The 10,247-nt window shown below is 49.6% G+C and overlaps 1 protein-coding gene across 2 annotated transcripts; it reads left to right on the forward strand.

The window, feature by feature from the left end:
• Positions 1–2,717: 2,717 nt before the first annotated feature.
• COPS7A (COP9 signalosome subunit 7A) lies at positions 2,718–9,064 on the forward strand. Of its 2 annotated transcripts, none has more exons than XM_045781301.2 (8): positions 2,718–2,862; positions 3,346–3,550; positions 5,222–5,297; positions 5,517–5,605; positions 6,734–6,936; positions 7,592–7,697; positions 7,859–8,010; positions 8,179–9,064. In XM_045781301.2, exons 2-8 carry the CDS (start codon positions 3,389–3,391, stop codon positions 8,216–8,218), a joined length of 828 nt encoding a protein of 275 aa, XP_045637257.1. In that variant the 5' UTR covers positions 2,718–2,862; positions 3,346–3,388; the 3' UTR covers positions 8,219–9,064. The 2 variants fall into 2 exon arrangements, with proteins under 2 accessions (XP_045637257.1, XP_045637256.1); XM_045781300.2 differs by having other exon boundaries at positions 2,734–2,889.
• Positions 9,065–10,247: the final 1,183 nt, after the last annotated feature.

Raw genomic sequence — 10,247 nt, forward strand, 5'->3', positions numbered from 1 at the left:
ACACTGAGTGTGGAGCCTACTTGGGATTCTCTCTCTCCCTTTCCCCCATCCCTCCCCTCCCTGTTCATGCGCTCTCCCCTTCTCTCTCTAACAAACAAAGAAAAAAACCAAAAAACAAAAAAGAACCATTCATACATTGCTGATGAGTATGGCCACTTTGGAAGACAGTTTGGCGGTTTCTTACAAAACAAAACATACTCTGGAGTGCCTGGATGGCTCCGTTGGTTAAGAGTCTGCCTTCAGCTCAGGTTATGATCCTAGGGTCCTGGGATCAAGCCTCACATTGGACTCCCTGCTCAATGGGGAGCCTGCTTCTCCCTCTCCCTCTGCCACTCCCCCTGCTTGTGCGCTCTCGTTCTCTCTCAAAAACAAAACCCCAAAAAACAAAAAGCAAACCTTAAACATACTCTTACCATATGATCCAGCGATCATGCTCCTTGATGTTTACCCAAACGAGTAGAAAATTTTGTTTACCCAAAACCCTGCACATGAATGTTTATAGCAGGTTTATTTATAATTGCTAAAACTTGGAAGCAACCAAGATGTCCTTCAGTAGGTGAATAGATAAACCGTGGTACATCCCGACAATGGCAGACTAGCGATGCCAAAAAGAAATGAGCTCTTAAGCCCTGAAAGGACATGGAGGAATCTCAAAGCACAAAAAGCCAATATGAGAAGGCTATATACAGTATGATTTCCACTCTACAACACTCTGGAAAAGGCAAAACTGTGGAGACGATGAAAAAAGATCAGTAGTTGCAAGGTGTTGAGGGTGAGGAGAGAGAAACAGGTAGGGCACAGATAATTTTGGGGGCAGTGAAAATACTCTGTATGATATTATAATGATGGATATATGTCATTACGCATTATCCAAACCCATTGAATATACACCACCAAGACTGAACCCTTAGATAAACTATGGACTTTGGGTGATTATGATGTTGTCAATATAGGTTCATCCTTGATGAAAAAAAAAAGTACCATTCTGGTGAGTGATGTTGTTAATGGGGAAGTTATGTATGTGTGGGAACAGGAATTATTATGAGAAATCTTTGTATCTTGCTTCCAACATTATTGTAAACCTAAAACCGCTCTAAAAAAACAAAGTCTTAAAAGTTGAACAGATAAAGACATGGTACATAATAGACCATATGTGGGCTCTTGTTCTTTCCCCATATTTTCCCTTTTCCTTCCCTCTTTAAATTGATAAGGCTGGACTCATTAATTCTTTGGTTCTTTCAAACTTCAGTTGTTTTATTATGCTTTTGATTCCTTCTCCTCACTTTTATGTGTTATCTCTTCCATTCTTTTCTTTTTCTTTACTATTTCCTCTGCCTCTTCCTCTTTTTTTTTTTCTCCCCTCACCATCTCTTTCTGTTTCTGCTTCTCATTAGCTACCATAAACCAAGCCATGTGGACCATAAACTTTGAGTTTAAAGTCCCTTCCACTCCAACAGTCTACCAGTCCTGTGATATTCTCTTCATTTATGTTCTCTTGTTTCTCACTTTCTCCTCTTTCCATTGCTTATAGATTACTTAACTCCCCTGGGCCTCAGTTTTTCCATCTGGAAAATAGAAACAATAAGAGATTGTTACAAGCATCAAATGAATTAAGTAAACCTCTTCGTTCAGCGCCCAACACAAAGGCCTCCAAGATGTCATTAACTTTATTCTTATTTGAACTTCTGCAAGCCCAGTATGAAATGTAAAACACCATAGAAATGTTAGTTGTTTATTATTTTCCCTAAAGTATCATGGTAACATGGAAAGATGGCTTCGGGCTTGAAGAGACCTGAATTCCAGGCAAATCTTTAAGTTTTTATGAGCATCAATTTCCTTATCTGTAAAGTGAAAAAAGTAACAGATGCCTTCCTTACACCTAGGGATTTTTCGTCTCCCAGGAATTAAAAGTCTTAATATACAGGAAAGTCTCACTCTACAAATATATGTAGTCATGATAAACGGTGTCCTGGAGTCACATTGGGGATGCAGTATAGTTATTTGGATTCAATGGGATAAAATTCTAAAAGATGCACTCAATACATGTTACCTATTATTACTTCCTTTACTTTTTCCACTTCTTTCCTTTTGCTCCTCAAAAAAGTAGCGGTTAGGGGCGCCTGGGTGGCACAGCGGTTGAGCGTCTGCCTTCGGCTCAGGGCGTGGTCCCGGCGTTATGGGATCGAGCCCCACATCAGGCTCTTCAGCTATGAGCCTGCTTCTTTCTCTCCCACTCCCCCTGCTTGTGTTCCTTCTGTCGCTGGCTGTCTCTATCTCTGTGGAATAAATAAATAAAAATCTTAAAAAAAAAAAAAAAAGTAGCGGTTAAAAGAGCCAGGGGATCCCTGCCGCTAAACTTCTAGTATTGATTCTCGTCTCTTTCCTATCTCTCATTTCCTTTCCTCCCCTTTTTCCTTCTCCCTCTCTCCTTTCCATTACAGCTTTCCTGTCGCCCCAGGCATCCTATGCAGCCCGGATCTCCAGATTTCCGGAAGCTTTGCGCCGGTACCGGCTGGAGACCAGGGGCTCCCTCCGCCGTTACCTTCCAGCGCTCATCGGACAATAAAGTTTTATTGAAACCAAGCAGGAGGGGAAAAAAAAGGTGCCCGTCATTCTTCCTCAACAGCCAATCAAAGAATAGAATGACTGGCGCTTGCAGGCGCTTCAGCCGTCGGAAGGCGGGGGAGGGACATGGCCCGCCCGAAACCGGCCTCGCAAGAGCGGAAGTACGACCCGGAAGCCAGCCATAGAGTTTACTGGCCAGAGCGACTCTGCAGGGAGGTGGCAGGAAAGGCTCGGAACAGCTGCCGGAGGTGACGGAGCGGCGGCCCCGCCCGGTGTGCTGGAAGACGGAGCTTCCAGGTAGCGGCCCGCAGAGTCTGACCCAGGGTACGACGGGGCAGTCGCCGAGAGCCCACGGTCCCTGGGCGGCCTCTTTAAGGGAGGGGGCGGAGCCACTTGGAAGGGTCGTGAGGGTGAGGTCACGTGGTTGGGGGCACTTGCGGGGCACCATGGAAATATGAGGGAGCGTTGTTATTGGGGTGGACGCCATGTGACACCCCTTCCCCCACTACATCCTGTGCCTTGGGGTTCAATGGGGTGCACGTGGTGGGGCTTGGGATCAGGCCTAGGGATGGGGGAGAGGGCGTGGCAACCCTGTCTCAGCCAGGCTTCCATCAAAGTGGCCGATTTTAGGATTTCTAGATCCGAGTTTGAGACAGCTCCATCTCTCATTCCTCATTTGCAGAAGTGACTCAGTGCCTCTGCAATCCAGCCCCTGGCCCCTGTGCTTCCCGCCCTCCCAGGGTTCAGGGACCTCCAGCTTCACGTTCTCTTTCCTTGCAGCTCCAGATATCCTGAGCCCAGGTCCCCCCAGCTCAGTGCAGCCATGAGTGCCGAGGTGAAGGTGACAGGGCAGAACCAGGAGCAATTTCTGCTCCTGGCCAAGTCGGCCAAGGGGGCAGCGCTGGCCACACTCATCCACCAGGTGCTGGAGGCTCCTGGTGTCTACGTGTTTGGGGAACTGCTGGATATGCCTAATGTTAGAGAGGTGGGTTCCTGGCCTGGAAAGCCCACCCTTGGGGCTAAGTTTGAATTTGAGAATGGGGGGGGCAGGGCTCATTTTCAACTCCATACCCATTCAGTTGAACAAGAATAAGATGATGATTAATTAGCAGCTGGCAAAAATAAGTAGGCAAGTAAACCTCTTACTTTCCTTTGGTGATGAATCATCTGTAAAACCCACTATTTTTCATTTTTAAGCAGAAGATCATGTGACTCAGAAAAGGAGATCTGATTCCAGCCTGTCTCCGCCAATGTAGTAGCTCTTAATAAAATCATGTCGCCTTGATCAGGTCGCTTTTACTTTAGGACCTCTGTTTTCTCTTTTAAAATTGGAGCTGATACCGCCCCTCACCGTCAGTTATAGAAATCAGGTCAGATTATGGGCAGCGTAAAGTTCAATACAAATGGAAGGAACGAACATGAAATTGGCATACCCTCCTCTCTCCACTTTGTACCCTTTGTTAATTCACTTAAGTTAGATAACTGTCTAGAAGTGTTAGAAGGTGTCTTTTTCCCCAAAGACATGTGGGAAGTTGCTAGGAACACAGCAGAGAGAACTGTTCACATTGAAGTCGCAGAGTAAAGAGTTTAAAGTCTCTAGTGGCTGAAACACCAAAATGTATGACATCAGCCGAAGTCCTGAGATGCTATGGCATTGGGATGTGGGCAGACTGTGTTAGGTTTTTGAGGGCCAGTGATTGACTGAGTCAATGGATTTAGCCTTTGGGGATCACTCTCGTATATGGGGAACACTCTGGCTGCCTTCTTTCCGTGCTTTCCTCTGCAGTGGAACTGTAGAGGGTCCATTAAGGTGAAGAAAAAGAAGCATTTATTGGGTGCTTGTTTTATCTCTCTGCTAGTCATCTGGGAATACCAGAAAAGTATAAGACACAGTGCTTATTACCCTTCTGAAACTTATATTCCAGTTGCAGAGATAAGATGAATGGATGTGGATGTGTAAATTACCTATTTAGCAAGTATTTATTGAGAGCCAAATATATGCATAGCTCTGCTAGACTGTAGTGGGTGGGATACCAGGGCCTGGGTCTGCAATCTTATTGGAAAGATATTCTTGGGTAACAACCTAAGGATTTGATCGATTAAGTGCCAGAATGAGTGATCAGTGATAGGAGATGAGATCTAGGTGAGCTGGCCTGGGCGATGAAGCCTCTTGGGTGCTACAGGTCTGACGCAGAGGCCGCAAATTCCAGCACCTGCTGAGACCATGCAGCTATCAGAGATGAGTGAGGCTCATGCAGGAGTTTTTGGTGAATTGGCAAGGACAGCAGATTGCCTAATGATATTCAAATTCAGAAATACTAAACACACTCTAAGGACCAAAACACAATTTGAATGTCTGGGTGTGCGCGTGCCCACACACATTACTCAATTCTGAATTTAGGCTAAGAATGAAGATGTATGGAGGAAGAGGGCATGGTGGATTGGGGGCAGGGGTAGTGTAAGTAAGGGCCTGGAGGTGGAAATGAGGCCTTCCAATGGGGAGAGTAACCAGAGAGGCAGAGAAGTCCTTTCAGTGAGCTGGGAGAGCCAATGGGAGAGGGGAAAGATGCAGCCAGAAAGTAGAATTCAAAACGGAGTGAGGCTGGGAAGCTGGAGGGAGGCCCGTCCTGTCACCTCTTCCTTCATATTCTTGCAGCTGGCTGAGAGTGACTTCGCTTCCACATTCCGGCTGCTCACAGTGTTTGCTTACGGGACATATGCTGATTACTTAGGTAACCAGAGGGCTGGAGCTCTGGAGTAGTGGAGGTGGGAGAAGGGCAATTTCTGAAAGGACTAGAAGAAATTCCTGGGAAACCCTCTTGGGGTACACAGGGTCAGGGTCAAGACCTGAATTGGCATGGAAAACTAAAAAAAAAAAAGCAAGGGAAGGAGGCTAGGGCTTCCCACAAAAGTGCTATCAGGAATTCCTATGCTTTGTCCTTTTTTCCTAGCTGAAGCCCGGAATCTTCCCCCACTCACAGAGGCTCAGAAGAATAAACTTCGACACCTATCAGTTGTCACCCTGGCTGCCAAAGTCAAGGTGAGTGACAGTCCCCCTCCACCCTACCCAGTCCTGAGCCAAAGAGAAATGTCCCTTCGAAGGGCCTGTCTGAAGGGAGTTTGCTTTCAGACAGCCTTTGCCCACACTGTTACTCTTCCACCTTCCCCACCCACATGTCCCTCCGAGGTCTGTATCTAAACTCCCCTACCTGCAGCCTTTCAGGCTGAATATTATTCTCTTAATTTTCTGTTTTGTTTTTGTTTTTCATTCAACATTTTTTTGCATTTGGGTCAAAATAGCAACCAGGATGCCATTCAGTTGTTTAGCAGTCACCTTGCTCCTCGCTATAGAAAGTCCCACACAGGGATACCTGGGTGGCTCAGTCGGTTAAGCATCTGCCTTTGGCTCAGGTCACGGTCCCGGGATCCTGGGATCGAGCCCCACCCTGGGCTCCCTGCTCAGTGTGGAGTCTGCTTGTCATGCATGCGTGTGAACACTCTCTTTCTCTCTCAAATACATAAATAAAAATCTTAAAAAAGAAAAAAGAAAGTCCCACATAAACGGCCTCGGCTTTCAGATGTGGGAACAAGGCTCTCTCTTCTGGCAAAGTGCTAGGCTTCTATTTGCTAGAGTCAGAAGCGTATAACCCAGAAGTATTTCTGTAGTTCCAGTTAGGTTCCAACCACCTACATTCTCTCAACTTACTCGACACTCCTGTGGTCCTCATGATTTTACCTAAGCTAGGCTCTCTGTCATGAGGGGCCTCGGGGTATAAATGATAAACAGTAACTCAGCCCCCTCCCCCACCACCTGCTCCCATTACGTCGGGCTTGTCTGGACCAAGGTCTGTGCGCGGTCCTGCGCGGTGGCCAGAGGATTGACGCCTCCGGCAGGTGTCACTCTCTTCCTCTCTGGGGCCGGAGGTGAAGGGTGGTAGGGGAACTTACATCTCTCTTATTTGCGGTTGTCCTTCTCGGGATGTATTTTTCAGGGGGCAGTACTTTCACTTATTTTGCCTTCGAACCAGCCTTTTAGAGACAGTCCTTTAGGAGCGGGAGTGGAGTGGGCAGGGGAGCCGAGGCAGGGCAGGGATGGAGGGAAGAATCTTGGAAGCCCTTCTCTGCGGTGGAACCTCACAAACCCCAGCCCGACCTCCCCACACCCCAGTGTATCCCATATGCGGTGTTGCTGGAGGCCCTCGCCCTGCGTAACGTGCGGCAGCTGGAAGACCTTGTCATCGAGGCGGTGTACGCCGACGTGCTCCGTGGCTCCCTGGACCAGCGCAATCAGCGGCTGGAGGTGGACTACAGCATTGGGCGGGACATCCAGCGCCAGGACCTCAGTGCCATTGCTCGAACCCTGCAGGAGTGGTGAGACCGGTGTCCTGGCCCTGCTCCTTCTCTTCCCCCTCCGGGAAAGGGGAGAGGGGCTTTGGAGGGTGAGGGCTGTGCTGTGCTGCGGAGGGGGATCCCCAGAGGATGAAGGGAGATGAGCTCGTTCCTCCGAAAGCTTCTGAGGGCAGAAGGGAGCAGAGGAGGGCCTGCGGGGCAGGAGGCCGGAAGCAGTGTCCTTGGCATATAACGGGGGAGGTGGGCAGCAGTAGCCTTGAGAGGATCCTCACTGCGATGTTGGACCCTCACTTGGCTTGAGCTGGATTCATCCCATCGGTCTGGAAGCAGCACTGTCTATAGGCCACGGGTCTGTTCCATTTCCATTTTTCTCTTTGTGTTCTTGTCTAACTTTAATGTACCTCTTCTTTTTTTCTCTCCAGCATCTGCGCAGTGTTGTTTTAGTCCCTCCTCACATGTTGCACATTACTCCAGGCACTTCCCATTCCTCTCTTACCCGCCCCCCGACCCCAAGGGTCTTTGTGGCTCCTGGGACTATGGTTGCACGTGGTTTCCAGGGGCCCTGGCGAGGGTTCCTAACTCAGACGAGGGTTTGGGTGCAGGATATTCTGAGCCTGTTTTTCATGAGCGTGCGATCACAGCCTCCTTCTGCTGACGCTTCTCCTGCTTCGCGCAGGTGTGTGGGCTGTGAGGTGGTGCTGTCAGGCATCGAGGAGCAGGTGAGCCGCGCCAACCAGCACAAGGAACAGCAGCTAGGCCTGAAGCAGCAGATCGAGAGCGAGGTGAGCAGGCGAGGGATCGGGACGGACCCAGGCTCTCGCAGCCCGGGCCCGCTGTCCTGTGCAGAGGGGTTGGGACCGTGGCTATAGCAAACAGATGAGGTGGGCAGGGACTCTCCGATTCCGGGACTTTTCCTTATCCCCTATTGCTTGCATCCGGGTAGGTCGCCAACCTTAAGAAAACCATTAAAGTTACCACAGCAGCCGCTGCCGCAGCAACATCTCAGGACCCTGAGCAGCACCTGACTGAGCTGAGGGAGCCCGCCCCTGGCACCAACCAACGCCAGCCCAGCAAGAAAGCCTCAAAGGGCAAGGGGTGAGCCAGCGTGGCAGGAGCCGCTTGCTTCCGGGGTGTACTGCTGTTACTTCGGAGATCTGGCTGTCCTCACCCCCTTTAGTCATTTGCATGGGGGTAGACAGTGGGGGGAGCCCGCAGGGCTGAGGGGATTCCCTGCAGCCTCTCTCTCTCTCTTCCCCTTGCCAGGCTCCGAGGGAGCGCCAAGATTTGGTCCAAGTCGAACTGAAGGGACTGTCGTTTCTTCCCTGGGGAATGCGGGGTCCTAGCTGCCTGCCTGTCCTTTAGGAGTCCTCAGAGAGCCTTCCTGTGCCCCTGGCCAGCTGATAATCCTAGGTTCATGACCCTTAACCTCCCTCTTCTCTCCCCGACGCCCAAGCATAGATCATACCTTCTCTAGGGAGGAGGCAAGTACAAGTCATGTTTTTGTTGGTACTTTTGCTTTATGTGACTTTATTATGTGTCCCATTGTCTCCCTCCCCATCCCTGCCGTGCTCTCTCCTTGTTTCTTAGAAGGGGGGCCAGCGTCTGTTCCTGTTTATTATATGTCATGGAGTAGGTGGGGCTGCTACTTCTCCAGCATAACTCACGTGTGTTTTTTCTCATACCACCCCAACCCTGCACGCCTAATCCCTGATTTGTACCCGTTACCCCCAGCCTATCTGGGCAGCATCCGAAGAGCCATAGCGCTTCCACATTTATTCCCACCCGGAGAATTCTGGGAGCCAGTCTGCCGTTCTAGGAGTCACTGGACACTTTCATCCTAGAATCCTGTCACACTACAGTTATTTCCTTTCCTCTCTCCTCCCCTTGGGTCCTGGGAATGCTGCTGCTTCAATGACCCCAGAGCCGAAGAAGGGCAGCGGTCTCTTGAGATATTGAGAGATGGCTCTTTCTTAGCCCTGGCTATCTTGGAAAGCCTGATGGCGATCCTGGAAAGATTTATACTTCCTTTTGTGCGTTTGGTGGGGAAGGGAAGGGGATATAGATTGTATAAAAAAAAAAAAAAGTATATATACATATATCTATATATAACATGAAACAGAAATAAATCTATGAGAAGTCTATCTACAAACATGCCCGGAAATGGGTATCTTCTGTCTCTGGTATTTGTGGATGGGAAGAAGGCTCATTGTCCATCCACTCTAAAGCAAAGTGCTGGGGAAAGAAGAGAACCAGGTACTAGGTGCTGAGTCCTGGCCTGGGAGCCAGGAGACCTAGATCTTGAGTCGTGGGATGCTGGACAAATTGCTCAGTATCCCGGCACTCATTCAGCAGCAGCGGATACTTCTGAGCACCAACATGTGCAGAGCGCCAGATGTGCAGAGTGACTGTCGTTGGCCCTGCTCTCAAGGAGCTGGCCTGCCGCCTGTCGCCTGCCTTCTCACAGAAGAGTTGATGATAACCTTCAGTTCTCGCATCAGAACCACCTAGAACTCTGAGATCTGCAGTAAGCAGCAGCAGGCTCCTGTCCGCTGTCCAAGGCAGAGCTTCCCGCGCTGGGAGGATGGGTCTCCTTGGTCTAGTGCACTGCTGTGCACGCTCAGAATGGGGGAAGCTCTAGTGTAAACACCCCCCCCCAACTTGCACGGGAAGCGGTTGCCTCCTGAGGGTCCCAGTGTTGCCTGAGCTGCTTTCCAGAGATTGTTTTTCTCTAGGTGGAGATTTATTTTTTTTTTTGAGATATTTTTTTAAAGATTTTATTTATTTATTCGACAGAGATAGAGACAGCCAGCGAGAGAGGGAACACAAGCAGGGGGAGTCAGAGAGAAGGAAGCAGGCTCATAGCGGAAGAGCCTGATGTGGGGCTCGATCCCGGAACGCCGGGATCACGCCCTGAGCCAAAGGCAGACGCTTAACCGCTGTGCCACCCAGGCGCCCCTAGGTGGAGATTTAGCACAGACCACTCTTTACAGGGGCTAATGGTCTCAGTCACAGAACCAGAAAGTGGGGTGGAATCCTGAGGTTTTGATTAGAAGTGGGCTGGGCGAGCCTCTAGTTTTGAGGGGGCAGTGGAGACATTCTGGGGCCCTGCTTCAGGAGTTGACGCTTCTGGCTTCTTGGTTTAGCTTTGCCCTTGACAAGCTTGTTGAGCCTGTTTTGTCTCGGTTCTCAGTCTCTACCTCTGCAGTAAACCCCTTCTTCCTCCCACACCCTCCAGTGTGGAGAAGTTGCTAATTCCTGGCACTTTGAACCTGTCCCCCCTCCCTCTGCCCCTGCCCTAACTTTTCACTTGAACTTAGTATCCTGTTTGCTTG

The sequence above is a fragment of the Ursus americanus genome, chromosome 25 (assembly GCF_024610735.1).
Source record: "Ursus americanus isolate L20-20 chromosome 25, mUrsAme1.1.p, whole genome shotgun sequence".
Lineage (NCBI taxonomy): Eukaryota > Metazoa > Chordata > Mammalia > Carnivora > Ursidae > Ursus > Ursus americanus.

Excerpts from the sequence above, each read along its gene's own strand:
- COPS7A (XM_045781301.2), top strand. The coding sequence starts at position 3,389 with ATGAGTGCCGAGGTGAAGGTGACAGGGCAGAACCAGGAGCAATTTCTG. Across the intron at positions 5,298-5,516 it reads GACATATGCTGATTACTTAG|CTGAAGCCCGGAATCTTCCC; the intron begins GTAACCAGAGGG and ends CTTTTTTCCTAG. Across the intron at positions 6,937-7,591 it reads GCTCGAACCCTGCAGGAGTG|GTGTGTGGGCTGTGAGGTGG; the intron begins GTGAGACCGGTG and ends TGCTTCGCGCAG.